The sequence below is a fragment of the Hyposmocoma kahamanoa genome, unplaced genomic scaffold, assembly GCF_003589595.1.
Source record: "Hyposmocoma kahamanoa isolate Upper Pololo Valley unplaced genomic scaffold, ASM358959v1 87, whole genome shotgun sequence".
NCBI classification, from domain to species: Eukaryota; Metazoa; Arthropoda; class Insecta; order Lepidoptera; family Cosmopterigidae; genus Hyposmocoma; species Hyposmocoma kahamanoa.
Window position 1 is genome coordinate 7,223,618 of NW_020654422.1, and position 24,720 is coordinate 7,248,337.

The following is a 24,720-nucleotide window of genomic DNA, read 5'->3' on the forward strand; positions in this document are numbered from 1 at the left end:
TACGTTCGTGCTGAAATACCTCGCCTTAAAGGCGTTGCTTACTTAGGAGCGTTACTTACTCCTTTTACTTTTGGTATTTAAGCATTTACTTTAAAATCCAACTTGGGACACCTGCTGCTACATTTCGTGTATTTTTTTTATACGAATGTCGATATCGCACTAATGAAGCGCTAACAACTCGAAACATTGACGACGTGTGTGGATGTAACTAATGAACGTCCGAATATATTTTTGGTTTACCCGATTCCACAGTAGAAATTTTAACCGAACGGGAACTTCGCCTATGAGAGCTTAAAGCGAAAAATGACGAGTTACGACGTATTCCTGAAGCCGATCCACCGCTAAGTACAGAGGATACTAACTTTACTCTCAATACTGAGCCGATTGCGACAAATCAGGTAAATAAAAAATCCAAATATCCGAACTACAACAGGCAAAGCAAGATTTTTTCTTTTCCATTTTCTTACTAAACTCATACATAGAAAGAAATTTATATGATATCATTGTTTCAAATCAAAATTGGATTGTTGTGGTAATAGCATTACGTGTTGTCAATTATAGCATACTGCGTTCTGGTTTTAAAGGGTAAGGATGCTGATGAAATTACAAGCACATAGGACTTTGCAAGTCTTAGGGTGGCGGGCGCAGTGACAATGCCCCTCAGATCTTAAAAGCTCTGAGTGACACTGTAACTGCTTTGGACAGGCTTGTCGCTTACTACCAGGTGCACGAAATATTCGTCCCTTCACTTGGTGTCTTAAAAAAAGTCACAAGCGATCAACACAGTGCTTGAAACATACATTACTTAATAATAATAATAAATTGTTTATTGAATAAAAGGAATAACTAAAGACTAATTATGCGTGTCAACGTAAAATATAAAACCTATACAAAATAAAAATATAAAATATACATGAACCAGGAGAATCCTGTATTTCAGGTAAAAAGTACTAATTATATAGGTGGATATATGATTAAATTATAAACAAAAAATAAACCATATACCTACCTATACGCTTAATTTAGACAACATATATTTTGGGATAATTAATAAATACTCTGTATCATTGTAGGACATGTTTTGAAGGAATTCTTGTAGAATTTTCTTAACCTTTATGTAACAAATATGATATATGGCCAATTTGGATTTCATTTATTGTACAAAAATGACCCAAGAAACACAAAAAATCTGGAAATAAACACATGTTTTGATGATACAATTTTGGGACAGACAAGATCTTTCCGTCTTTTGTTAATGTTTTCAGTACTATATGAGAGTACTAATCCCCCATAGTTTACATAGATCTGATATAATCATTACAGCTGATCGCTATTGTGAAGAAATAAAGATAATTATGGCGAAACTTGCAGAGAAACAGCAGTAACAGATTTTCACTTTTAAATTTTTTTTCTATATCGCTAGACCACATACAGACCTAATCAAAGGAGTAAGACCTAATCTTGCAGGAGTTAAAGATATAAGTTCTTTGCCAACTTAATGTTGGTTCTACCGACTACCATTTTTTTCCATAATTTCTACAAAGAAAACAATTTAGTTATCGATAAGCTATAAACGACTTCCTCAACTTTGTAGATTTCCGTTCCCCACTGTTGTTTGACAGCGTTTATAGCTTAAATGCATTGATAGCATTTTCAAACTGTTTGTATCAATCTCTTAAACAGAATGGGAATGATTTTTTTTTAAATATTCGTAGAATCACAGGACATCGTCGTCAAATAGTACTTTTTGCACACAGTACCTCCATCTAGCGTTGAACCGTAGATTCACGTCAAGCGCTTTGTCAGTATAAAATAAAGTTTGTTCCCTGAGGAACGTGCCAAATTTGTGGGGAGGCAATTTAGGAATGCTGTACTAGAGGGCGCTTGTGTACGTTGATATTTTTTTTATTATCACTTATTTAGGGGCTTTGATGATTACTGAACATGTCAGCAAAAAACGGAGAAAACAATTTAACGGATAAATCAAAATACTACCTAACCAAAGATGTATATACTATGTTTGTAGCTTCACATAATTTCTTTTATTTTTTTCCATCCTCTAAGCATAATATATACATTTTCAGAAGCAATATGTCCAACAAGCGACAATTTTATTATTTTTTAAATTCAATATTAATGGCTTTGCCTTCGCATTCAGCCAATAAAAAGGTTGGAAAAGCAAACTACAGATTATGGAAAAGGTACGGAATTTGGATGAAAAAGGGTATGGTAGGGTGGGTAGGTTATTATATTACATAATATTATTTTCGATAAATAAGATCAGTACATTATTTTTATACTATGTACAGCCAAGTGGTATATCAAGCTTGACACTCTGGACTTTAGACCGTTCTAATGGTGAGTGATATAGAGTTCAATTTAAATCTTATGTGTCGTATTTGACGTGCTGTTGATCCTGTAATTATTTTGTAAATATTTTTTTCTCAAACATTCACCAACATCCGATCAACATCATAAAATTAACATTTAATCGGTCATAATATTTAGAAGTATGTTAGTATTCAAAATGAATAAACTCTTCGAAGGTCTACGATGTTATTATAGAAAAGGTAGCACCTTGCAGGCGGCTCAATTCCTCTTCGGTACATTATTTCGATGGGTATGGGACTTCGTTCGCAGGTAAGCAGGTGCAAAATTTAAAAGAAAATACAATTATATTTGTCTTTTATAGTTTTTATTTAGTTTAAAAATACAACATATATATCAAAACTGTACAGTACATCATACTTAGTACACGCACGAACTTTTAAAACTGTATTACAATGCGAACGCAACATATGATAAACTTCTAATCTTGCATTAAACATATTGTACGGATTTAATTTAACAGAATAAATAAACAACTGAAATTAATATTATAAACAACATGGGCTGTTTGAGGCCTAGTTGCATAAGAAAAAGAATTGTGCAATTACATGTAGGTCTACAAGCGTTAAATTTCAGCTTAAAAATTACAGATACTAATGTATCTTATTCAAATAGGCCTTTACAATATTTCGTGAGCGTGATAAAAAAATTGTGAAAGTGTTGATTGCAATAGAATTGAAAGAAGCGAGCTGTGCCGAGAATGGTACTAAAGAGTTTAATTAACACGGCGTAACCCAAGCCAATGCTTCCACTTAAAAAATATTTACCATTCCTATATTGCTTCCGTAACTCCATTGCTAAACAACACCGTAGTTATAAGTAATTACAAGCGATAGTTTGTCTACTTTAGATTCTCTTTAATAACCGGTGCCCATATGTATTACACTTCCCTTCTTACAGCTAGCAAGTAACAGTACAGCTCCTTGTGAAAGAGTTCGTCCAGGGTAGTACTGCCACCTTACCTATTTCTGCCGCCAAGCAGTAATGTCAGCATTACTGTGTTCCGATTATGAAGGGTAAGGGTGCTGTCGTGTAAGGAACTTGTCAACTTGTGTCAGGGCTTACCATCAGGTGCACGACTTGTTCGTCCCATCACTTGATAGGTATAATAAAAAAAAAAACTAACGTACTCGACATTATTTTTATATACACACAATTCGAGACACTTTGCATTTTCAGTATTAAAATGTCCTAAGCTTTAAAAATGTTTCTATGATTAAACAGTGGTCACTGCCTCAGTTTGTTTTGGTCTCGGTGCACAGTACACCACAGGGGACGAAAATATTTATCTCGGTCTCCTGTTTCTGTCTCCTATCTCGGTCTCCTGTCTCTGTCTCCTGTCTCGGTCTCCTGTCTCTGTTTAACTCGAACCGCCACCTTTATGCAATTTTGAATCTAGTTATTTCCATTCGTCCTGTTGATAATTTGAATTTGTATAATCTGGGATTTTTTTTTTCGATGATGACGTGATGATGTTTCCATTCTAACGCTTCAAAATAAAAATGCAAGGTGGCTCAAATTATGTGTCCGAGAGTATAATTAGTTTCAGTTTGATTGTTAATATAAGCAAAACCAGGGTAATTGACTTTTTTTTTAATCTGTTGGCGCACATATCTCGAAAGTTGCCAAAATGCAAATGCGTTGTTCAAGGAGGGCAGTATAAGTGCGATGCTAACTACGCACACACACACAGTCAACATACTCCCGCACTAGGGAAACACTGTGTCACGGGTGCCATGGACATACACATAGACAACCACAAATTACACCTAAACTCACGAGAGAAATAAATGCAGGCCATACAAATATTTCTCCCGGCCCGAAAATTGGGACCTCTGCGTGGCAGTCCGGCATGGTAACCGTTCGGCCACGGAGGCAGTGGTAAACTGTTCTTTAGTTCCGAGAATGTAAAGTAAACATTACCTTATATTACTTAAAACAATCAATCTTATAAATAATAAATCTTAACATAAAGTTTGGTCGAAAACAGGAATGTGTAAAACATGTGACTAGACTTTACTAAAACTTAACATCGACCTCAATAAATAATTACATACATTTAATGTTTTTTGAGTTCAGTAAAAACTAAAGACACCCTCTGTACACGCATTTGGATCATTACTACATATTGAGATCTTATACATAATAGGATGACACACAAAACATACTCGAAAAATAGCATCTATGCACAACATTCACAAATAAATTAGATGAACTCAAAATATTTGTAAAATAAACTAAAATACCAACCTTTCTATATCTGTTGTTGTAATACTCTTCCTTTTCTTTTTAGCTCACGAGCTCGCCGACTTCTTTTGAAACCACATGAAACTAAGAAAACTGTTTACGTTTTAGAATCAGTCTTAATTATTTTTGGAATCAGTGGAGATCAAATCTGTAGAAATAACTGAAACTTTGTGTACTGTAGAATCGTACTTCATCTATACATTGTTAACAACACTAATTTAATAAATAACGTAATATCTATTTTAGAGCATTATTTTTACATAAATAATTTGAGATCAATGGACAAATTCATATTTATCCGAGCAAGTATTGACGAAATATATTACTTATAATGTTTTTTTCTTTGAGTCTTTCTTTACCAACCAGGTGTGCAGCGAAAATAGTTTGCCATGACAATGTTCACCCTCGTCTATTCGGAACTTTTCATCAATACTAGTGAGATCGAGTGATTCCATATTTGTTCAGTTGCATCGTTGTAAAAAGGGATATAAATAACGCTTTTTATTGAGATCCCTGGGTATTGTCGACCTGTATATATAAATAACTGAGAATTGTAGTGAATTGTAATTTTGATTGAAATCCGGGTGAATAAGTAAACCTGGAATCTATTATACAATAACAGTTTTGTTTCAAAAGTGTACGTCTTGTACGTCAGTGGGTGTCGTAGCGAGCTGTGTTTGTTCTGTGCTGGTTTGCTTGACGGGCTGTGAATGTCTCGTTCTGGGTTCTTGAGGCTGTGTTTCGCGGGCGAGGACCTTTTCAACATGCCGCGCGACCAGTTCAGCAGCTGCAGCAGGCGTCCGTGTCAACACACAAAGGTCGTTCACGGACATGGGCACTCGAAGGCCACGTGCAGCAGCCGTGATGCAAGCTACTGCGATCAACGATGCTGGCACCAGCAGAAACTCCGTTTCTGTTGGCAATAGAAACCTATTGTCAATACATGCCACCATTTCGTTGATGTCTATTATATGGACGTTGGACATTACTATGATTAATTTAATTTTACTGTCGTTGATATTTTTTGTATATCGGAATTTGAACTGTAACGTACTCAGATTACTACTTGTTTAGTAATCTGAGCACGTTACAGTTCAAATTACTATTCAAATTCAAATTACTTACTGTTTGTAAGTTTTGTAATATCGACGAGTAATTCTAGTAAAAAATTATGTACATTACAATAAATTTTCACTGTAAATGCAATAAAATTGCAAGAGCCTTCACTAAATCAATAATAATAAAAATTACAAGTGGGTACTTAAAAAAATAAAAACCATTGCAATATGAACTGCAGTATTTTAAATTCCTAAAACAAGTTTGTTGTTTATGTGTTTTTATAAGTTTGATGGAGTCTCGGACGCAGGTAGTACGCATCTGTTGCGAGATAATTGCCGCGGACAGGTGGTTCGGACACCTTGCATTTTCATGTCCTTGTAGTCGCATCCTCCGCTTACCTTATGTTACGTCTTCTTTGCTTGGATTTTAATCGTGTATAAATTTTTGGTTACTAGTTGAAGTAAACTACGCTAATCCAAAATAAGTAAATGTAACTTCGCTACATTTGAAGAAAAAGATTACGCTCGCTCGACTAGCTCGACTAGCAAAAGGGTCTCAAAAAACACAAGTTACATTTTGCACAATGCTTTGTCGCTTATTGTTATTTGAGAGAATAAGGAAGGCGAGTCGAACAGCTGCCAGATTTATGCAGTCCCTGCATCTTTTTGCCTACCCAGGAACAATGGACCGGGAATAATGGTAATTTACATCTTAAGTCGTCTAGTTAAGGGCGCAGCTGCGATTTCGCCATGACGAAGGAGGAATCCATTGTTCGGTATGGAGACGTCGATCGTCTCGACTAATCAATAACCTCGTAAATAAATTCCGTTATTTTTGCATTGTGGTCCGTGACCTTCCTTGAGAAGTACGCATCTTCTACATAATACGTAAATTATGATTTCCGCTGTAATGTGTCAAATACCTATTTAAATATAATAGAAAATATATACCCATTTTTCATTTCTTCTCTGGTGCAAAGTGAGTAGAGAGAAGGACCTATTGCGTTTTATCTATTTCGTTACTAACGGTGCAGGTAGTGATGCGAAACTACTTGTAAAGAAATGATGTCGCAGTTGGTATAACATGCCTTAGGGCCAGCCAAGACGGCAGATGTGAGGACACCTGGCGCGACCCTTCCGCTCGCTACCTCGCAATACAAGCGTCGGGTCACTGCCCACCTACACCCTTCTACGTTGTGCCCTTAGAAATTTCTTCACGCTATTCGCCAAGAAAAAACAATATCGCAACACGCGAGCGCATTATAATGTAATCAGAAAACCTACTACGCCAACCAACGTTAAGCTCAAGCTTAACTCGTTTAACTGGAGGTCAATGAAACTCAGCAAGATAGGGGGAACCTCGAATCCATAAAGTATGAAACCGACTGTTCGTTAATTAAGGATTTCAACTTAATTCCTCAGTGAAAGCGAGTCGAATGCTTTTTGTTAGTACTAAACCGCACTGAGCGTGGCTCCTGGCTTATTATAAAATCAAAAACGTTCGCGGGTGGCGTATCAGTGATCTCCACGTGGGCAGCGGACCGGGGCGATCCGTTGTGCGACAGGTTGTCTGTCAGTTGGAGCAACAATCACCATCTGCTTGCTACCACGAGCCGTAAGGGGGTGACCAAGACACCCCCGTTCCTTACCTACCCCTACTAATTTCTACGACGTAATGACTCTCACACAACAGACATCGAGAACCGTTAAGTTCCGTTTGTCAAACCTGTCCCACCCTAACAGTGAATCTAATTCAAACCAGCAATGCAAGGGTTGCAAATAGTTTATATCTAATCGTGCGAAACTGGTTACAATAGAATATTTATGGCCTTGCGTACTTGTATACTCATACGTATTTTATGTCTCATTTTCATCATTCACGTAATGCAAAGGTTGTTTGTTTGCGAGTCATAAAAATATTATACACATAAAATTATTATAAATTATAAAACTATCAAGTTGCATAAAAATTACATAAGCAAGTCAGCGCTGAATGAACTACGGATGTTATAATTGACAAAAAGATACCATAAAAAAGATGATAATACGAAGGAGTACCCAGCTCCCACATTGGATTAGGTCGGAAGAGCTCGAACGGAAATACGACTTCGCAATAGGAACTTCTTAACAGAGTTGAGATTTGAGAAGGCAAGAGCTAAATAGCGGGTTAGATAGGGTCGGGACGCCAGGTGCGCGTCGAGACGGGCCGACGTCTTTGTCGAAGCTCCTTTGTCGCGGGTTCGGGACAGGCTGGGAGCGCACAATGGCCGCGGGACGTCTTCGTGCTTTGTCACCGCTCAGCTGTCGTGACCGCGGTCGCTCCCCTACTTACCAACACAGGGCTTACCCCATAAGTCACAGGCCTAACCGCGACCGTGACACAATTCAAGACATTCGGGAGCATCATACGCTGATTCATATCGCGACAAACGGTAACAAACTATTAGTGCTTACAAGATATCACTTTATGATTTTCCGTTACACAATTAAGTTCATAAAAGTTGCTACGAGGATGTAATAAAGTGTTATTACGACCATTGTTCGTGTTGTGGACTGAAAGATATGTCTTTAGAGAAAATCGTAAGCACACATAATACACGACATCATTACAGACCTTACAACCAAGTCAACGGTTAATTGCATTCGCTCAAAGGCATTAAATAAAGGCGCGGTTTTATTTCTATTGTAAGGTCATCAATGAAGATCAAGGAAGTCAAGGGTCAAGAAGTGTTATTAACCCTTTCGCACCTTGGGTAATGCGCGATCAGTTACCGACAATTATGCTACAGTTTCCGGTGTGGCCTCCAACTCACTACAACATACATGACACCGGGTTATTTTGACATGTATGCATACTGTTACTGATTATAATGTTTGGATTGTTTTCAAATGGTAAAGACATAAAATACATTTCAAGAGAATAAACAATGTCACCATTTAATAAAGTACAGCGAACCAGATCATGGACCAAGAAGGGAACCATCTGACAGCGATAAATAACTCTTATCGGAATTCGATGCATAGGGGTTCACGGAGTTAAGTGCCATCATAAGCTCTTCCAAAGTCGATATTAATTAAGTCGATACTTATTAACTTTGAGAACACACACTTATGTAGGTATTGTAGCAGAATTTACATTTAACCATTTTGAAAAGAGGGTGTGTTGACGTTGACATGATGACATTTAGTATTACAAAATAAATAATCTAGGTATTAAGTACAAAGAAAGTAGATACTACAAACGTATGTACCCAACTTATATACAAGTAAAAAACATGTTATTTTATAATTTCGTCGTGCTCAATGATCGGGTAAGCCCTTACCCTTAGTATGTAATACCATGGGTCGTTGTTTCTCAGTGGCAATTACTGACGCTACGTGGGCCAAGGTGTTAACTGTAATGTCCTCGCTAATGGCATGTATTATTTTATTGCCAAGTTTAATGCGATTATACCGTTTACGACCTTAGATTTAAAGAAATAGAGCAGACTCTACTTACGAAACTACGCCTGGGTGTAACACGTACAAAAAATACCCTAGATTGAATTTTGAATTACCTATTTCGAACTACTGTAGACAATGAAACCAATCATTAAGGCGAAATGATATTGTTTCGTAGGTTTGGAAGAGAAATTCATTGCACGGTATTTATATATTTATTTCTTAAAAGTAAAATATACTTTCTTACTGTAAAAATAAACTCATAGTCCCTATTTCACCATATATATAGTCATATACATAGTCCCACAGTCGTATTTATTACGGATCATGGCAGAGAGCAAGACAATATCACTGAAATATCGATAATAATAATAATCGAATGAAACTGATTTTTCCGTAGATGAACGTAGTAAAATTTAAATTTTGAAAAACTTACCAATTATTTTTAATTCACTACTTCTGTTTTCATTATCTATTAATAAAACAAGTTGAATTCGTCTTTTTAATGTTGAATAACTGATTTTTCGTATGGTCGAAATCAGTACAAAACGTCTATTTTGGGTCCACTTTACCTTAAATGATTATCTAAAATAAAATCTTCTTCCATAGATAGCGAACTATTCATGGTTGAGTTGGTCATGGGCACATATGCGCACACATGGTGCGACTGTTGTGGTATGAACACGCTCCGGTTGAATCGCTACCGTAAATCAGATCGCCATGAGATAATTAAACAATTCCAACTGACCCGAATAATCAACAACTGGCTGAACACAATGACCCTACCAAATCCAGCATTTTATGATCATGAATTTTATAATTTTACGATGTCGTTCTGTAAAATAAAGTCGTAAAAAAACACGTCGTTTGCGCACGTGCTCACATTCAATTGTTAGTGTAAAGATTTGCATAGTAGCTCATTGTCAAACAAGTTCGATTGCTTTAATATTATTATGTCCATAATCTGAATTGGGACTATCACCTGCCTGTAATGGGGTGTCAGTTTTCGTGATCGCCAAAAAATGTGATACTTATAAAATAGCAATGTGAGTTATATTTCTTCTTTTAGATCATTATCATTAAGTATTTCTATGTAATTCAGAAATACTTATTTATATATAGAAATACATATACAAAGGGAGTGCTTAGGGTCAGTGGCTGAGGGGTGCGCAAGCGCAAGGTGTGCGCGATATCACTGCGCTAGCAGCATGTGCGCGTTCCAATACACGCGTCCACTGCCCCACACCAAATGTCCATACGTCCTGCACGCACTACCAGTCGCTTTACAAACAAAGGGAGGATTAGTATTTCACAAAAAATATTTGTGTTTGTACCAACTCTACCATTAAACCAATGAGTGAAGAGAATTAATTGACACTCGAGTAACACTTATCGCTTATTAATTATCATAAAGCCCGCATGTTACGTTGAATTTGCAGGCTATTTATGATAAAATAACCGTAGCTTCGACTAGCGAAATAGTATTTTAATGAAATGATAGATACCTGACAAACACGTTTATAAAATTACTAACATGACAAAGTAAAAACGATGTAGCAACTCACGTCAAGGTCTATTTTGAAAATTTACGTACCAGTATAGCAGACGGACGTGAGTGTGAGAGCATGAGTCCGCACAAGAGGATTGACGCGACCCCAAGGTACTCGCGCCAAGTACGGTTCAACGAAATCAAAAGCTGTCGCTATTGACAATTGCCAGTTCAACCGTTGAAGGAGCATCACTTCCCATTGCTGCAACAAAAACAAGTTTTTATTACATTGTAAATCTAGTTTTGCCAATAATGCAGGGATATTTTTTTCAAAAGTAAGTTATGGTTTATTTCTTCACTAGTAACATTCCCAAAGGGCACGATGTCACGTGAGCCCTATCTTTTACAATAACCTTTCATACCTCTACGAATTGCTTTAATTTACATGCAGTGCAATTACCCTGCACTTAAACTGAATAAGGGACAAACATTCATTCTTATTAGTTGAGTCGTAACCGTCATACTCGATGGATCAGGCGGAAACCGCAAAAAATAGCGAATCACGTTACAAATGAAAATAGTAATACCATAAGAAAAGAGGGCAAGTCATGGGTCCCATGTTCAAATTTGGCATAGGGGACTCGGGGACTGAAATAATAAAGTCGATGTTTACACAGAAGCTCTACGATTTTATTGATATTCATTTACTGCGCCTAAAATTTCATCCAGTATCGATAACACGGAAGATAAACCCAACTAAGGTCATTGTTAGTGTTCGTTCAACGCAAGTTCGTTCAACTTTAATGTACCTTATACGATAGCGTCACCAATGTCAACAACTTTCGTTTTCGACTGTTTTATATCCTTAAGAGCTTATATCAATTATATTGAATCTTATAATTTTGAAGAAATCCCAATAAAACTGCTTGCTCTCTTTTCGCGATGTTTCATTCAAGCTTTCAAGCGATGTTACAATAAGACATATGTGCCTTCCATAGAAGACAGTTAACATTACGATAGGAAACGAATGATAACCGGCTATTCCCACGATCACAAATGGACGAATTAATATGGGATACGGTGAAGTATACCAGAAAGTAGGTGAAATTATGGGAAAGTCGTTCTACCCCACGCCTTGTCGGCGCCATATGAACTCATCAAATATGCGTACTGCGACCTTATCGGGATCATCGCACGAAATAATTGCATAAGGAAGTACATGTCACGACACCATACGGTACCTTAAACCCAGAAACTAATTTTCCCACGGAAAATATGTTAAACGTACTACATATAATTGAAACGTTTATTGTTAAATCAAATGAGCGTAGAATAACGCACATGATACGAGTAAGTACATTAAATAATAAATCCAGGACAAGGAGAGATACACAAATACTTGTACTGTCATCTACCTGATGGGGTTTAGACGCGTGTGAATCGAGTGACAAAGTCAAATTCATGTGCACCAGTACTAATTGTGCAATCGCACCTGCCCATATGCACACAATATTACGATTAGGACATATTTTGGTGTTATTATAACCAAAGTGTGGGAACAGGCGTTAATTGAATAAGAGTAAAATGCCGCTTATATTCCCTTACATTGGTAGAGAATTAGGTAGGTATGACCTGCAGGAAGCGTCTTATCCAAACTTAAAATCTAAATTAGTAGGTGTCTCCGTCCATATTTCCGTCGGAAGCCCACAAGATTCGGGTGCTTTACTTCGTCACAGGTAGTAGTTTTCTTGAGGGTGACAGTAAGTAGCTTGATCGCCCTCCCGAACAAGTTTGTCGCGGAAGAAGTAATTACCGGAAACTTAGGACCAAGTTTAAGGATACGGGCTATATACTAAAACTCGGGGTGAAGGCGTGACATTTCACTCTACTAATCGAGTATATTCACAACGGTATCAAAACAATGCTTAACAAGTTGCGGTCGCCACAGGATATAAGGTGCGTGGCTGCTACGGAACTACTTGACCTTTCATAGAAAGAGGGCCGGTCAAGTAAGTAGCAATCTTTGTACATAATTATGGCGATAAGTATCCAACCTTGTAATGAAATGGAGCAGTCATTCATAACGTGACTAATATGCAGTAAAAGTCAGCAAGGTTGCTTTTTCCCGCACCTTTAACCATCTGCAAGTAAATTTAATTCGGAAAAATACCTGAAGTAAAATCGTTACTACTAGCTAGAAAATAGTCTCACCCTGACTTCACTAGGGTGTACAGAATTGTCAGTGTAGGCGCAGAGGAGGTCGACGGATAAAGGGTGGCACTGGCGGAACTTGGAGGCGAGCAGCATGGCAGTGACTGCCAGCAGTTGCAGCTGCTGCCGCGAGATAGCCCGCTGCGCCAGGAACCGGTCCATGTAGCTCACCGCCAGAGGAAACACCTGCTCCTCACATTGTTGCTCTTCACAAACCTGATAAATTATTAATGCATTTTACTCTAAAACTATCTATAAACATAAGCACAATATATTTACTAGTGTATCTACTCTGCACGTTAAGCTCATTTAGCTTTGCAACGTCTCCAGACGCAACGCATGCAACGCCTAAAGTATGCACCCTATAAGACTGCAGCCATTCAATATACAGTAGTTTTTGCCTTTTTTTAACTAGCTTGTGCTTTCAGTGGAAATTGAGATTCTTGTGCGTATTGAAGGGTTAAGATCAGAAAAAAGTGATAAAAAAGTTTCCGTTATAAACCACTTCTAAGGGCTCGTAAAGTACATGCAAGTTTTGTAACTCGGAGCGATCCATACCTAAGTCACCATGTAGCTACAAATATATGTGTTACATACACGTACGCTCGCACGGGCACAGGGACTAGTCAAGAGCACGTCAAACTTGACATTACGATTTAAATTTAACCCTAGGTTTACTTGTAATAAGAATAAAGTAAATTCATCAAAGTATGACTAAATACATCATTTCACTTTCCTTCAAGAAAAGCTTTTTTATTTAATATGTGTCGATCTAGCTATTTAGATAACAAACAATACTTAAATATTTGCCGATTAAATTTAATTAAGTAGCGAAAGTTTTCCTGAATATAAATAAAATCGAAGGTAGAACCACGTACTATGTGAATCTAGTATGTGTAGATAATCGTAGTATATTTAGAAGTATATAAAAACCAACGTGATTTTGTAACAAAGTTCAATGACTGCAAACAGACAAAACAAAATTACAAATACAAAGTTACAAATTTTTGTACAAATCATCATTCATATGAAGGTACCTTATATTACCAATTACTATTATGACATTGGATTAGTTATCTACACATTACCTAAATACGTAGCAAATAATTGTGTATGTTAATAACACAATGCCAATAAAATAAAAATGTAGGTAATAACAACCAACTAACCTCCAACATCCAAGTTGTGACAACCTTCCGCATAAAAGGCTGTATATCAATTTGAACATTCTGGAAGTAGTCAGTGTGAAGAGCGTGGGTCCTCTCCAGGGTGAGGAGATTCAGCAACAGCCGAGGGTCTCTGTCAAGCGCACGGTCCGAACCAGCGACGCACATGTCCACGGACCTCCCACTGCTACTGCCAGAGTTCTGCATGTTCTCTCCACAGGATAAATCCATATTAAACACTAGTTTCACTGCTTTGATTCAACACAAAGTCCAAAACCAGCACAAAAAGTTCGGGATAGTTCGTTGATCTACGTAAGTTCGCGCAATAATTTTTATATACGATCGAGTTCGTACCACAGGCCAAAGAACGCTACCAAATACACAACCGCTCAGTGAGCGGCCAACTGCCAAGTGTCAATAGGGAGCCTCGACTGTAATGGAACGTGGCTGCAGTCCTGTACACACTGTACCGCACCCTCCTTACGTTCCCCTTTACGATCCCTTGGCCCTTTCCTTTAGATAGGTATTTATCGCAGCTTATGTAAATGCATGTATTTACAACTGCTATTGAAATTGCTATACCTATACAACACATATTTAAGAAAGTACCTAAGAAAAATTTACTCTCCCCGAATTTGATGGTTACCAATTGTGGACGTAACGAGACGGTACTTACGTAAAGTGCTTAAATAAAAAATAGCGATTCAGTAAATGACGCTGTCTAATTATTCGTTCGAGATTGAGTGTTCAATATTTAAAAAAATTACGTTCTTGAATTTTTCACAACACGTAGACTAGTAACCTGATATATCTAATGGTATCTTGGGCTACATTCAATGTGCTAACTAGTTATTTTTAAATTATATTATAAACTGTCTAATTAGTATAAGTGTGAAAAATTAAACATTAAGCATATCAAGGCCAAAGGCGAATTTACTCTAAATTACCTAATTAATAGAAATACTAAGTAAATTTTATTTTCAAAAATGTTAAAACGGCTAATTGCTGTATTTACAATGTAGTGACTTAATTTGATTGTGGACTCTGTGCATTGAAGGCTAAAAGCATAATAATAAATACATACTCGTACAATGTATAAATATTCCATAAACATTTCATTTTTGTCGTAGCGAAAAGTTAATATACAAAAATAATGACTAAAATACAAACTTACAGATATATTCATTATAGTTATTAGACGATTATCATCCAGAAATTGATGGATTTAAAAATGAGTTCATTTCGTAATGCTTAAACTGGATAGTGTCTTAAAACGGGTGCACTTTTCGAATAAGTCTATATACTGGATATTACTTTCAATGGAGTTGTAGGGGATGCTTTAAAATACTTGAATGAACAATACATTTTACCTTTATTTTTAACAATTACTCCAGCGGCCATTAGTAAAGGTACAATTAATATAACACAAAGAGGCCTTGTTTATTCGGAGGGCGCACGCGGCGCGGCGGAGTAACAGAGGGCGAGGGCAGCTGCGCGTGCGCCGCCGGCTGCGCCTCCACCAGTTGACATTTTATTTCAAATCCGAGCACACCTGATCTTTAACTCGAACCATTATTATAATTTTATTCTTTTTTCCAGTCTCCGTTTGTATTATAATACACACGCGTGCCCTGTTCTTGTCCTTCTATATTTTTTTTATATAATGGGCTCCCTTTGAACTTATTATTTTAGAATTTATACATACTCTTTGATAATGCAGCACGGCAGGCTTTTATTACTTATTAGGTGAATTTGCTGCGGCTTCTTTTCTGAGGTTTTCGAAGTACCATTCAAATTTTCCGTTATAAAAGGGTATTTTAGTTACAATGACTTTCCAATCAGTGAGATAGATCCCAGTTATTGCTGCTCCTATCCCCCATGCAATAAGGGATGGAATAAAAGCGCTGAGTGCTTGAGCTTGCTTTTTTCCGAGACCCATTTGTTTTATTTTCAGAAAGCTCAAATACAGAGATACACAAAATTTTATTGCGCTCAGTCCCAACTTATATTCTAGTTGATTTGGATATTTTTGACGCAATGAATGTATGGATTTGGAGTCTCGCTGTCACGTCACTAACGTATGTCAAACTCTCTCTTATTTTTAAGCAATATAATTCAAGGCATTATTAAGGTATTACTGTAATAATTTACTGTTCAATTATGTTTACGAATTTTATGAGCCACATCGATTGTTGGGCAGCGTAATATAACTTATTATTAATAAAATTAATTATCTAAGAACCTTTCTTGAACCTTTTCTTGAAGCACCCAAAGAGAAGGTTGCATATATTTTAATATTTTTACATATATATTTTATTGTTATTACATGTATATTTTATTATTTTTACACATTATGTTTACAATTTGGACATAACGTTGCCTAAGAGCCTAGAGGATGGCAAAAATAAACCTTAGAGCTTAGAGGATGGAAATAATTTAAGCCTTAGCGCCCAGTTTCACGAGGAGCAAGTTTTCGCGCGATCACCAGACTCGCCCGCGTGCCCGAAACGCTCATTTAAGTCAAACCATAAGAGTTAGACGCACGCGATCGCTGCGCGGTGGTAACGCGGTGAACGCGATGAAATTCGTGTGGAATAAATGAGCCCTTAGGGTGAAATCACATACGCGCTTTCACATAGTTCGCTTTTACTGATTTTTTTGAAGAAAAACTTCTTGCTCAAATATATTATTAAAGTAATATTGTATCTGAAAGAGGTATAATTTAACTAATTAAAATGCTAGCTACAAACATTATTGCGCTTACTACATTTTACACCACATTTTTATCTTCAGCCAGAAAAATTACATAGAAATCACGTACGAGGTCCTCACTCGAAGACGGCGATAAGTAATAATAATAAAATAAACGTATACTGTACTATTACGGTGCGTGAGTGTCATGAGACCACAAGCCACGGACCACATTATTATGACATGCCATCGTCAAATTAGGCGCCGCAACCTAACCACTAATTATAAAGTTATCAATTTGTCAACCCTTTCCCATCTTCCCATTTATCTCTGCAAGCGTGTGATGGGCAAATGTACTACTAAGGGTTCAGTCTTCTACATTCCCACGGTCCCTATTGTTATCAATCCGTTATTTTCATTAATTTTAGTATTGCATTAAAATATTCTTACATTAAATCATGTAACAAATACCAAAAAAATAAATAAACTGTCCAAATAGGATTTAATCGAAAGTTTAAGAACAGAAACTCATTTATTTTATTAGCATTTCCACTTGTATCTCAATTATAATCTCATCACTTTACACTTCAAAACCAGCGCAAGTGTGCAAATGGCTTCCATCGACAAAGAAAAAATTAAAAATTCCCGCTCTGAAAATAAAAATGGCGCAAACAACTTGTTTTTTATGCCCGATTTTTTTTCGTTATTTTCCATTATTCTCATAAGGACAGATTCTCAATAGGACGGATTCTCAAGAAGACGGATTCTCATGAAGACAGATTCTCAAAAGAACAGCAGTACACGTAAGGAGAAAAAGAGAAAAAAATAGAGATAAAATTATTTTAATAACTTGTCAATTGCCAAAAGGTGTGTACAAAAAAAAAGTAAGCGATCCAGTGTTGCCAGGTGGTTATATTTTTCATAACTTTACCTCTCACGTAAATGTAAAATGTGTAAAATTAACTTTCGTTTCTAAAAGGCATTCATAAATTCAGCCCATTCATTAACTGCATGGCAGTCCGCCGCGCAGGCTAACGCCTGCCTAATGGCAGGAGACTGTTCGTACACTATCCTGCATTTATACCCACGTATGAAATCTCGCAGGACGCCTCGACCATAGATTATGTAACGTTCTCATTTCATTTTAAGCATGATTGAAAGTTTACCTACGTAAAGTATAGGTTATTTTATAGTACACACATAAAACATTAAATTTTTATAATACGAAATCAAATAATCAATTAAGTAATGACATGAAGTAAAAAATAAAACAATGTGACAAAAATGTTTAGACAATATTTATTCTATTTTTAAGTTTCTGACTTCTCTTGTAAAATCTTGCCAATGTCATGTCAGTCATGAGAGTTCCACTTTCGTTTTTTAATGACGTTTAATTAATGAACACTACTCTTTAGTCTATTGCGGCTTCTGGAACAATAGGTAGGTACAGAACAACACGATATACCATCACCGTTACAAATATTTAAATAAATAAGTTTTATAATTTAAGTTTGTTAGTATTAGGAATTGAAACTATTTTTCCGGATTTAAATTGCGTATATTTGTTTTTTCAAACAAACCAAAACAAAAATGTTTGTTTGAAAAAACAAATATACGCGATTTAAATCTGGAAAAATAGTTTCATTTCCTATGTGTAACAATCGCGAAAACCTAAGAACTCGATTTGATAGTATTAATAAAATCAGTTATTAATTCTAAGAGGGTATTTGTAAAAACATGTAACAGAAACTTAAATTTTACGAGGCGAGGAATAGAAGGTGGCAGACTATCATAAATAGGTAGGGCAGCAGAAAAATATGTGGTCTGGGGTGCCTTCATCCAGGCCACATTCACAAATTAAGTTATCCCGTATTCTAAGTTTTGCCAGATGGACCGGGGTGCAGGTATGACCAATTCGAAAGCGGCATACTGTAGACGTAACAGATTTACTGAATCCTTTGTGGATAAAGAACGAAAGCTTTTTGGGGATACTTGTTTGGATGTCGGCGAAATATTTGCCCTTAGTGAGTTTACTTTTGCTCCACTGTGCGCTCTATGAGGAAAACATCATTGGCAGCTAAAGGCAGGAGGCCATAAGTGTAAGTCTTGTAATGAGTAAGACAACCTGTTTGGATAGCATTTTTCGCCAACATGTCTGCAGTTTCGTTACCTTGGATCCCACAGTGACCAGTACCTACGCTAACACAACTTGTAAATTGTTACGATGACAATGGTGTAAAACTTCCTTGATCTTTAGGATGGTATGGTATTTTGTTTTATTAACGAATTGGTTTGACAAAATAGCCTGCAAACAGCTTTTTAATCTGAAAAAAATATGCTTTTGTTCAATTTGTGAGATTCAATATAGCTAAGGGCTTCGAGCAGGGCTGAATTCGTCTGTGAATATTGGTGCTTGAGGTGGACACTTACAATTCAAAATTATTCCGAACTTAGGAATCCATACAGCCGCACCCACACAACCAACAGCAGCCGGCTTAGAGGCGTCTGTGTAAATAGTCAACAAGCCTTGCCAGTTTTAGTTCGGGCTATATACTGCCTGTCCGCCACAGGAGAATCTTTGTAAATACCAAAATTCAAGATTATTTTAGGTTTATATATTATTGCGTGATAGGGACAAGAAAAAAGGGGATTTTTATCAGTTTGGAAGATAGGAGAATTATTACTAATAATTTTTTTTCACGTTATTACGTTAATACAGCTGAGCATTCCGGAAAGATTGACCAACTTCATTTTTAATCTTTAATCTTTACTTTATCTTAATTAACTTTTAAGAATGCAAGGAATATCTTTGACTTGCCAGTACTTAGAAGTCCTAGTCAGATCAGACAGTTTGTGGAGTTTATATAAGAGAGGATGAGGGGATAGTTGCGCAACTTTGTAAATAAATCTATCCGCAAGAAGCTGCCTTCTCAGGAAGAGAGGGGGTTCCACACACTCAACCTGGAGAGCATTTATAGGTGAAGACTTCATAGCGCCGATACGGAGACACTTTGATTGAATTTTGTCCCACGATTTAAGAGCAGTTTTGTGACTTCTAATAAAAATGAGCCGTAGTCAAAGTGACTACGAATTATGGCGTTATGTAAATTTTTTTGACAGAATGGGTCCCCCCAAGCACCTGACAAAGATCGGAGCATGTTAATGCTTGCCTCACACTTTTTGGAAATATAGGTTAGGTGGAGAACGCCTGTTAATTTAGAGTCAAGCATGATGCCTAAAAATTTAAAGCAGTCAGTCTGATACATGCATATACATACATATTATGGGAGAAAACAACTACACCACTTTTAGGTGTGGACAAAGAAAGACCATGGTCAGCTAGTCATTGAACAAGGTAGTGTAAAGCAGTGTTTAATCGGGAACCCACATAATAGCATATAAAGTCAAATCATCGGCGTACTGGAGGATACTACAGAAGCAATTCACAGATCTCTCCAGGTCATAAGTATAAATGTTGTAAAGCAGGGGACTGAGCAAAGACCCTTGCGGAAGGCCCCTCCAGACGTTCTTTGACGCAACTAAGTCTCCTTGGAAGCGTATCAAGCATGATCTACTTGAGTAAAGATTAAAAATGAAGTTGGTCAATCTTTCCGGAATGCTCAGCTGTATTAACGTAATAACGTGAATCTATATTGCAAACGATGTTTTATAAAGTATTTATTACGAAAGGTACACAATTGACAGAGATGTTAGTAAAATAACAAGTTGCTAGGATACATAGACCACAAAGCATGCAATCTTCTTAACATCCACTTCTCTTTCTATCTCTTTATGACGATAAGCCAATCTTCTGAGACAGCAATTCCTGTCTCGGCTTGAATAATGGCTTAGTGAGTAAGTCAGCTAGCTGCTCTTCAGCGGGAACTTGCTTCACTTTCAGAACTCCATTGTTTACACACTCTCTGACATAGTAATGTCGCAAGCGTATGTGTTTCGTGAGACGGTGATACTCGTAGGGTGGATTATGCGCTAACTTTACTGCTCCTTCATTGTCGACATACAAAGTTGGAGTTTGGCGTAGCGATGTCAGTTGTCCAACGAGACGCTTCAGCCATATCATCTCTCGGCACGCTTCGCTGGCAGCGACTAGCTCGGCTTCTGTAGTCGAAAACGCAACAGATTTTTGTTTCTTGCTTTCCCAGCTGACTAACGAGCGGTTTAGTAAACAAACTAGGCCACTTGTAGAATGACCAGTTTCTAAATCACCTCCATGGTCTGCGTCACAATATGACTCAATGTCAGTGACCATACTTCTCTTGAATATAAGGCCTCGGGATTCCGTTCCTTTTAAGTATCGCATAATTCTTTTTACTTCTATTACATCTTGTGCAGACGGTTTCTCTAGTTTTTTCGATACTACGCTTACAGCGTAAGCTATGTCGGGGCGAGTTATATTACTCCAAATAACAGAAGGAGGGGAACGGGGCGAGATGGCTTCGCAAAACCATCGCCAGCCAGATTTTTTTTCTCTGATAGAAGCCGTCTGGTATGAGCCGCAACTTTCTGGTAATGTAAAAAGTTATCCGTAGTCATAGACCCGTTATACTAGATTTCGGCTTCTTTTCGACTAGCAACGACAGCTGAACACTCATGGTCCCACCATGGAGGAGAAGAAACAAGGCTACGAGATAGATTTTTAGGGGGTATTGAAGCCCTTGCTGAAGAATAGAAAGACGCTACAAATCTGGAGTAAGCTTCTTGTAAAGATAAATCTCCAATATTGGACAGAGAATGCAGCTCTGAGTCTAAGTATTGGCCATACTTAGCCCAGTCAGCCTTAAAAATATTGAATTTTAACAATGAAGGGTGTTGCCTTAGTGGAGTGCACCTGCCAATCACGGAGACGAGGATGGGAAAATGGTCGCTTCCGAAAGTGTATGGAAGAGTCCTCCAAGTAGCGCTGGGTGCTATGCCTGGAGAGCACAAAGTAATATCCACAGCTCGTCTTGAAACCTGAGAAGGGTAAGATCTACGAGTAGAAGCGCCATCATTCAAAAAACATAGATTGAACTCACCAAAACATCTAACAGAAGATACGATAGTGCATCATTTCTATAGGAGTCCCAAACAGTGTGGTGGTAAAGTCACATAATATCATGACGGGAGAGCTGATTGCTGAAAATAGAAGATTGATCACAGGGATGAGAGAATGATGCGGGTGGGGAATATATATAGCCAAGAATGAAATATTAAAAGCCATGATTGCAACAGCATTGATTTCATCAGTACTGTATCAAGGAGGGAAATTCTGTGAAAAATAACAGAATGTTTGACTAAAATTAGAGTACCTGCGTACCCATCTGCACGGTCCTCCCGAATACATGAGTAGTCTGGAATCCGGAATCGGGAACCCGGAACCAGTCATGTTTCCAAGAGGATGATAATAACAGGATTGTGTTTTTAATAAGGAATATAAGGTCAGACTTTTTAGGTCTGACACTCCGACAGTTCCATTGCAGGATAAACAGGTCCATTATTATATTTGTTAAGAAGAAGAGAAAGTTTGTTAAGCACGTGAGACGGTAAATCAGTGTCATCAAAGCGGGACAGAATATTCAAAAGAGTAGAGACTAGTAAGTCAAGAAAATTGTCATTGTTATCGGATATATTAGTGTTATGTAGCAAAGCAGAACCATTTAGGGAAGAGGGCGGCGTTGCAATTATATCCCTATGGGCTTGTTTATCATAGCCTGAGGTTTGATGGTGGAACTTAGGCTTATTATTTATTGTGACAGTTTTTTTGTGTGAAGTGGTGACTGGGGAGGATGGTGAGACATATGACAGTTGTGTGGATGCAGCTGCCACGTCAGCAAATAAGCGCCTGACGGCTGGGAAGCGGGCAGAGGCTTCTAAGTAGGACATATTCTCCTGAGACATTACCAATTTTATTGATTTTTGACGGGAAAATTCAGGGCAATTTTTGTCATTGGATGGATGTAAGGCGAACAGTACAGGCATGGTGGGGTAGAAGCATTATAAGATTACCCTGAATGGGGTTGTGCGCATTTATAACACCGGGGTTTAGACCGGCATTGAGCTTTGACATGCCCAAAACGACAACATTTCAAGCACTGAATGGTGGGGAGGAGATAGTTTTCCACAGGGAGAGATGAATAAAACAAGTAAACATTCTGGGGCAGGGATTGACTAGAGAAAGTGACTACTACTGATTAGGTGGGAATCCACTCGGTCAAATTATTGTGTGTCACCTTCCTGTTCAGGCGTCGGGCTTTGAGAATTTCGCCAGTACCAGAAGGCAAAACTAAACTTTCTACTAACTCGTCCATAGTTAGGTCATTTGGCACGCCTCGAATGACTCCGATGCGGGTGATTATGTGGGTTGGAATAATTGCTTTGTACTCAGCCTGACCAAGGACTGGGTTTTGCACAAAATTATTTGCTCATGTGCTGAAGCAAATTCGTTAGACAGTCTATTGCGGCCCACGGACTTAAGGCTACCATTTATTATGTTTTTAATTTTGTTTTCGAAAAGAAATTGGCCAAACTTGACAGTTCTCAGCGTCAAAGGTGTCCAATCACTATCTGGAGCAGATTCCAAACGTGAAACCTGAACTATAAATGGTCCTCTATCATTGGAGGAATAAATTTTCCTTTCTTCGGCATTGGGGTGCGTAAATATCGTCTGTATAGACGCTGCGTGAGAGCTACATTCAGTCACAAGTTTCTTGGGGTTGCTGTCACCAGACGCTGATGAATGGTTTTTGCATTTACTACCAGAACTTGTAGGAGTAGGTGCAAAAAGGGCCTGGGGCCATCCCCATTCGGTACTCTTGCCGCCATCGGCAAGAGTACCGAATCACCGGATATATCCGGAGGATCTGTACCGCCTTTTTTTTTTCGTTAGGAAATCCTCATGGATACCCTTACGCCCGGGGGAGGCGAAGGGATATGTCGGACTCCTACCGACTAAAACCTGACGGTGTTCCGTCTTCTCACCATGTGCTGAAGGCACGGGGACGGTTATGCATTCTTCCGCGACTCCGGCGGTGATTGATCCGACTGGGCGCCGAACACCATCTCGCTTTTCGGGGAGAGTTCTTGTCTCCCCGTCAACAATCTTGAGTGGCAGACGCGGAACATATACGCCGCCATCTCGGGTCCACCAGTAACGAGTGACGGACTCCCCTAAGTCTGCCGCTCATGGACCCATGTCACGGGGGCTTTCGCCTCCCGTTACCCGCCTATGTTGGCAGCTGGATAGCCATAGCTCTACTTCTGCGACCCACTCTCCGATTGCGGATCGGGTCAGGGGCTGAATCTTCCATTTCCCTTTCCACCGCCTCTTTCTTCACCATGACCTCCTCGCACAATGCCTGGACTGCATCTCACAAAGAACAAACGGACTGCATACCGCGCTTGGATCAAGGGTCGAGCTTCAGACGATCCCAATACGAACTCACTTAAAACAGCCTACAATAATGCCACCCGGTCTTGCAAAAGAGCGTACATCAGAGCGGATGCTCAGCGCGTCACACGAGTTGGCCAAGAACTCCTGACGCATCCCACTGGTAGTCGTAGTTACTGGCGTGTGGCCAGAGCCGTTGCGTCGAACTTCTGCCAGCCCTCGCTGCCCCCGCTGAGATATTCTGACGGCAATCTAGCCCACAAGCCGCAAGATAAAGCCGACCTCTTGGCAAATCTGTTTGCGGCTAACTCCTGTCTCGACGACTGTAACGCACAGCCACCAACTCTACCTCACTGTGGCTACACGATGTCTGATATTCGTATCAGACAATGCGATGTGCGTACGCAGCTGCAGTCTCTCGATGTCCGGAAAGCTAGTGGTCCTGATGGTATCCCAGCGATTGTACTTAGGAGCTGCGCAGCTGAGTTGACCCCCGTGCTAACGCGACTGTATCGTCTGTCACTTTCTTCAGGTCGTGTGCCGGACTCTTGGAGAGAGGCTAATGTGCAACCAGTTCCCAAAAAAGGCGACCGATCAGACCCGCATAATTACCGTCCCATAGCCATTACTTCCATAATATGC

The 24,720-nt window shown here is 38.4% G+C and overlaps 2 protein-coding genes across 2 annotated transcripts in view; both read right to left on the reverse strand.

The window, feature by feature from the left end:
• Positions 1–4,633: 4,633 nt before the first annotated feature.
• Positions 4,634–14,577, reverse strand: LOC113235227 (G1/S-specific cyclin-D2-like). The gene is made up of 4 exons (XM_026470854.1): positions 14,004–14,577; positions 12,835–13,050; positions 10,729–10,885; positions 4,634–5,548 (listed from the first exon to the last, which is right to left on the reverse strand). Exons 1-4 carry the CDS (start codon positions 14,229–14,231, stop codon positions 5,265–5,267), a joined length of 885 nt encoding a protein of 294 aa, XP_026326639.1. The 5' UTR covers positions 14,232–14,577; the 3' UTR covers positions 4,634–5,264.
• Positions 14,578–18,049: 3,472 nt separating this feature from the next.
• LOC113235141 (translation initiation factor eIF-2B subunit epsilon) overlaps positions 18,050–24,720 on the reverse strand; it is a 69,819-nt gene continuing 63,148 nt past the window's right edge. Inside the window, exon 11 of the mRNA XM_026470736.1 lies at positions 18,050–18,116. Coding sequence (XP_026326521.1) covers positions 18,086–18,116 — 31 coding nt within the window. The 3' untranslated portion in view covers positions 18,050–18,085. The remainder of the gene's footprint in view (positions 18,117–24,720) is intronic.

Bases quoted from the DNA above. Each gene is read 5' to 3' on its own strand.
- LOC113235227 (XM_026470854.1), bottom strand. From the start codon at position 14,231: ATGGATTTATCCTGTGGAGAGAACATGCAGAACTCTGGCAGTAGCAGT. The intron at 13,051-14,003 runs GTTAGTTGGTTG...ATAATTTATCAG, and splicing joins TCACAACTTGGATGTTGGAG to GTTTGTGAAGAGCAACAATG. The intron at 10,886-12,834 runs GTGAGACTATTT...TTTTTGTTGCAG, and splicing joins TACACCCTAGTGAAGTCAGG to CAATGGGAAGTGATGCTCCT.